The following is a 6000-nucleotide window of genomic DNA, read 5'->3' as shown; positions in this document are numbered from 1 at the left end:
GTTCAGCCTGTTTAACTATAACTAATTTATAGTCTGTTTGCAAGAGTATTAGGAATTTTAAAGGAATTATTTTGGGTCAAGAGTTGAAAAATACAACCTAAAAAGCTTTCTTTTTTCTTTTAAACTAACTTGGGAAATACCCTACACAGTGAAGAAAACCTGTGTTGGAAATAAAAATATTTAGAAAATAACAAGTACAGCAGACCACAATAAGTATGATAGAAGTTTCAACAATATTGTAGTATTGGCATTTACAACAGCAATAAAATGTGATTATTAAGGAACTGATATATTGTTCGCAGCAATGCTATTAACCAACAGCAATTTTTTTCAGATTAGTTCGTATTTATTAATTATTTCTCTTGAAGTGAGTACTCTGCAAGAAAACTTTCACTACACTTTAAACGGTATTTCAAAAGATGAGGAAAATTAATTACTAGTGCTTAAAATGCTCTGAAAGTAAAAGCTTCACATCTTTGAGTATGCCAATGTGTTGTATTACCACCCAGGTAGGAAGTGCCAGATCTGTTAGCTCTTTCATATATTTAATAAACATCTCTATATTTATTCGTAAAGGATCACCTGTTTTATCTTCAGGTGCAACTTCATGATTTCAAAATATCCTGTACGGTATTTTATTTGTTTACTGTAATCACAGGAGCTGAAAATTGCCAATGGTACAATGGCAAAACCCTGGGTTTTTTAAAACTGTGAAATTGATGTTTATTAAGTGCACATAATCAGCATCTTGTCAAATACATTCAGGATTTAACTCAGCTGAAGACACTGGAATGTTGAAAGCTTCCCATCAGATCTGGAAAAAAGCCTGTATTTTTCACCTCATCTGAAGGGGAAAAAACAATAACCTCACAGCAAAATCTCCCAGGAAACAACTTGTTTGGAAATGAAAGGTTCCTACCACTGGTAAAATGGTAATCCTGTGTCTCCAAAGATTTGTAGCAGCCTTTTCTAGCTATATAATTTACAAAAATTATACTCTACTGATTATTATCTCACTACTACAATTACAACCTGTGGTATAGCAAGCTAGCACCAGATCAGTGGAGAATGGGTTTTGGTTTATTGCTTGGGTATGAAGGCATAAAAATAATGTTTGATACTGCCAGCTGAATTAGGCTTAGTTTTTAAAACACGTGGAGAAAACAAGACCATAATTGGAATGACCTGTTTCTAAGGCCCAGATGTTATTTACTTTTTATTCCTGCTAATTAATGTTTATATAGAACTATTTTACTATACAAATAGAAAGTTAGTTTTTGGATAAGGATAAGTCACTGATCCCTGTAAAGGAGGGGCAGTTAGATTTTCATGCTGCTACAGTTTACATTAAAAAATAAAATTAACAAAAATCATGTTCCAGTATGCATGACTTAAAGAATGAATTACTTACATGACTGCATGGACATCTGTGAGGCTAATACAACGCACTCCGGAACACTCATACTTCAGCTCTATCTCATTCTAAAGCTGAAATATTTTGCTGTTACCAGTTTTAGAATAGCCACTATTCTGCATCAAGCCTCAGTTCTAATTAGTAGTACCTACAGCTGAAAGCTAGTAGCTGAATAGCTGCCTGCAATAAAACAACCAAAACTGCCACCACCTGAAATCATAGGTATTTATATCCAAGCAAACACAGCTTAAAGCAACTCATCAGTTTTAATCTATATAATTTGAGCCTTGAGAAACAATCAAAGGCTCTGTTTTTTGGACTATATGGACCTAGGAGATCTAAAGCAACTTATTCGAAATACTTCACAAGTCTGGGAACACTGATGATTAACATTATCTCTGTTTCTCTGTGATTAGTAATCTTGGGGTTTGAAAACCCTCTTTTAGTAAACTTTGCACTAAGCCATCATATGAGGTACAATTCATTGCATCAAAAACTGCTCTAAACCAGATTATTTTAGAAGCTATTAGTCTAAACTCCAAGAAAAGTGCAACTTGAAACAAAAAACCTCAAGCTAGGATTGTGTCTGGATTTTTCTTGTAACTAAGCATGAATAAAAACTGCCAAGGGTTATGACACAGGAAATGGAAGCGAAGCACTGCTTTCCTCAGGCAACCAGCATTAAGTTAACAGAAATAATTTTGTCCTTTGGTCTGATAACCACTATTACAACAGTTTCATGACATAAAGGGATGCTTTAAAGTCAGCTGAAACATTTTAGGCATATCAAATGATACGAGTGGTGGCAAGAAAAAATGATTTATTACATTTATCTGACAGACTCAAAGTTCAGAGTTGTGTATCCTTAACCACCCATGAGGTCTGAGCAGCTTCATTAAATGACAACAAAAGGACTAAACAAAAGTTCTGGTAAATTTTGGCAGAGTGATAAAAGCTGCAGAGGAAAAGCAAATGTAATTGTAAGCTTTATTTGCATGGGACTCAAAACCAGGAGATCTACCCTTTTTGCAGTTTTTCCATGCACTTGCATTATACTAAAAAAAACCAAACAAAAAACCTCACACTACTACCACCATCTTCATTCTCTTTGTTTCTCATTCTGAACAGGGTAATTTAATCCCCTCATGCTTAGTATTTGCAGTGCTCTTTGGACAGAAAGTTCTAAAAATTTCTATTTTAAAATGCAGAAAACAAAATGTTCAACGTTAAAAGGTCCAATTTATTACTCTATTCAAAAAGAGCTAATTAGGAAGAAAAAAATAAAAATAAAGTTAGGGAAATTAAGCAGAACATCCGTATTTAATCATTTAGATAAACATGGATGACTGATCTTTTATTTGTTTCCATGTCTTTTCACATCTTTGACAATAAGTATCACTTGAACATAATTTTCTAAATACACACTGGAAAAGCTAAAATTAAATATGTGCCTTTGGAAAAGTTTGATCAAAATCTTGATAAAGGCAATTCAGTGTAGTTTCACTCAGCAGAACCTCCTCAGTTTCTGTAATTACTCCAAAAATACCAACTCTTCAAAACCCAGTTGATACAATTATGACAGATGCAAAGATCAGAATCCTGCCCCACTGCTTGAAGTGTAACTTCAGCATTTTGAATAAACTTTCCCAGTAGTTTGGGGGAAAAACTTGTGGGTCACATTCTAAGGGTATTATACTGTCTTAATCCCTAGCTCACAATTTCCTATTCCAAACTATATGCACTTCGGCCAAGCTAAACATCTATACAGAAACACACATACAGCTAATATAACTATCATTTTAGACCGCAACTTTTCCTCTTCACGCTTTAATACTTAACTGAAGTAAATTTACCATCATCAGAACTCACATGGAATCCACAAGAAATGGTGCAAGACAGGGATCCCACTCTTCACTTTTCTTTCCACAAACTGGGGACAAAAGAAAGGGACAATTCTTGTCCCACGAGCTAGCATGTGAGGGATCGCAGCTAAGATAGCTAAGTCTTCAGAGATGGTTAGAAAGAGCATGAGCTAGTAAACACAACTCCTTTTGGGAGCTGGTACCCAAGTGTGAAAAAAGGCATCATGAACCATATGTCAAGCCCAAGTGGGTCAATGGTGGGAGCCCTGCTAGTCTGTGCCCTCAGGTGTTTCTTGTTTCTGCTTACGATGCTACAAGCACAGAATGTTTATGTGCTTTGGTAGTTTGGAACACTAACAGTGTTTTCTTGAGGAATACAAGTAAGGGACAGAAAATGGTCACTCCTGACAGTTTACAGTTCTCTTAACAAAAGCCAAATTAAATGACAACTCGGAAAAAAAACAGAATTATGTTACAAAAAAAAAGGTTAGGAATGTAAGTATAGGGACTGCTACTAGTTGCTCACTATAATCGTATTTCCCCATCACAAGCTATTATTTTATTAATTTTTCTTCAGATTTTGACCAATGCCAATAATAAAGGCATTTATACATCTTGCTATGCAAACTGCAGCTGAAGACACGCACAACCGGTTTTGCTCTATTTAACACATCACATTCAAGTGATGTGTATCAATAAATAATACTATGTTTTTAAAAGTGGTAAAAATGTGTTGCACTAAGCTGTAACAAGGATAACCATTAAAACATACATCCAATTTTACAAGGCAGCCAGTCTAACTTCCATAAGAAGTGATTGTTGTCTGCTATTAACTGGAATGAATATGGGCACAGTAAGATAGACATTCAACTATCGATCATCAGGTTTGCTTTTTGGTTTAGAAAGAAAATGACAGTAAATGCATGTGGACAGAAGCATCAGAAATTTTTTAGTAAACGAAGTTATAGGAAAGAACTGTTTCAGACAACGTTCTTCTACCATTTGAAGAAACGTTAGAAGATACTAAATGTATGCATTTATGCTTGCAAAAAATACTGCTGATGAGTAAGTGAGAAAACAGATTAACAGTTAAAAAAAAATTAATGTGAAGAGCAAAGGAACAGGATAGAGTGTGCACATACAATTTTGGTTTTGTTGCTTTCTAATTTTTGAGAGTTCATTTATCAGACATGATTCCCCTCAGTTTTTATTTTGTACAAATGGTACATTACATTCTTAATTGGACTCCTGAACCTACTGCAATTTATCATTTCTAGAAAGTGCCCAAAAGGTGTATAAGATGTATAAAAGTCATGTGCTAGTGGCTTCTGCCCAACTGCAGGTAATTTTATAGCTACAAAAAGGTACATTTATGATCCAATGGTAAAAACTGTTGGTGGATGAAGCTTCCATTTTACCAGAATATAAATCAAAGATATACATCTGACAAAGAAATACAACAGACACCTACTGAACTAAAAATATTTCTTCCTTCTTGCCCCTCTAACCTTTCTTTCAGGTCATCCAAGCAACGCTGAAGATGAACTTCTCCTGCTGTCACTAGCACATGCTCTCCTGTCTCCTGGATTAAAACTTGGACACATGGATCAGCTTGGTTTAAAAGCTTCATTCCTCTGACCAGCTGAGGCATGTCACCTGGCAAAATAAAGTATTATTAACAAAGTAATACTGAAGAAGGAATACTTGAAGTAGGATATACTTAAAGTGAGAAATAGTAACACCCCTTTTTATGGAAGTCTAAACACAAACATGTATTTTAGGAATACTCAAAAACTTTCAGCTAAGTTCTGAGGTCTTTCTGTGGGCAAACTTCTGCTTATGAGTCACAAAGAGTGGTATGGTTTAAGAGCAGCAACTGAAGACACAAGCTACACACATAACTTGTCACCAAGAATTTATGTACTGATGACAAAATTCACATTATACAATCATAACCACGGTACACATTTGAATGGATTGCACAATTTTGTTTTACATAGTTTTACAATAGGTTTAGTATCCCAAGCCAGCTATTGACCATAACTATATTATCTTGCTTCCTATATACAATTAACTACACATACAGCTCATAAACAGCTCACAACCAATAAAACAAATTGAATGTTATCAATATGAAGTGATTAAAAGTTTCAGGATTTCACTCCTCATTTTCACAAATTATCAAGAGATATAGCCTCTCTTATTTATTACAACTGCTTAAAGTAATCTTTCAGTAAATAATTGTATTTCTTTGAAATCTTTCATAGCTAAGTGTAGCAACCTGTAAATTGCTAATGTTTAAGATGCTCCAAAGACATAAATAATAACATGTTAACTTCACTAAAACAAAAGCAAAAATTATTCCATATGGATTACTTAGAAGGCATATGAGCGAATGAAGCACAGGAAGGATTTAAACTAGATGGAAGCCACTGAAAAGCTTTAATGATATTACAATCTGAAAAGGGGAGAAATTGGAAATGTGAGAGCTTTTCAGTGAAACAAAACACAGCTGTCGCTAAAGTGAAGGTGTTTAAAAAGAGTTGCCTTAAAGTTAATGGAGAATGAACAACTACAGCTGAGTCAAATTTGGCTAGATTACATCAAAGCTATGCATAAACACCTCACATCAGCAGCCTTTCATAATTAATACAATTTTAAAAAATTAATTATAATTCCTTTTTCGTATTTTACATATGGGGTAAAGAATACCCACAGACTTTC

The 6000-nt window shown here is 34.4% G+C and overlaps 1 protein-coding gene across 2 annotated transcripts in view; it reads right to left on the bottom strand.

Moving 5' to 3' along the window:
• The window catches only part of EFTUD1 (elongation factor Tu GTP binding domain containing 1), an 82813-nt gene that overhangs the window by 21529 nt on the left and 55284 nt on the right, over positions 1–6000 (bottom strand). For both annotated transcript variants that reach the window (XM_009580827.1, XM_009580828.1), the window contains one exon: positions 4785–4932. In XM_009580827.1, coding sequence (XP_009579122.1) covers positions 4785–4932 — 148 coding nt within the window. The remainder of the gene's footprint in view (positions 1–4784; positions 4933–6000) is intronic.

The sequence above is a fragment of the Fulmarus glacialis genome, unplaced genomic scaffold, assembly GCF_000690835.1.
Source record: "Fulmarus glacialis isolate BGI_N327 unplaced genomic scaffold, ASM69083v1 scaffold25706, whole genome shotgun sequence".
Classification (NCBI taxonomy): domain Eukaryota; kingdom Metazoa; phylum Chordata; class Aves; order Procellariiformes; family Procellariidae; genus Fulmarus; species Fulmarus glacialis.
Note: the sequence above shows the minus strand (reverse complement) of the source record. Positions and strands in the feature narration are given on the sequence as shown.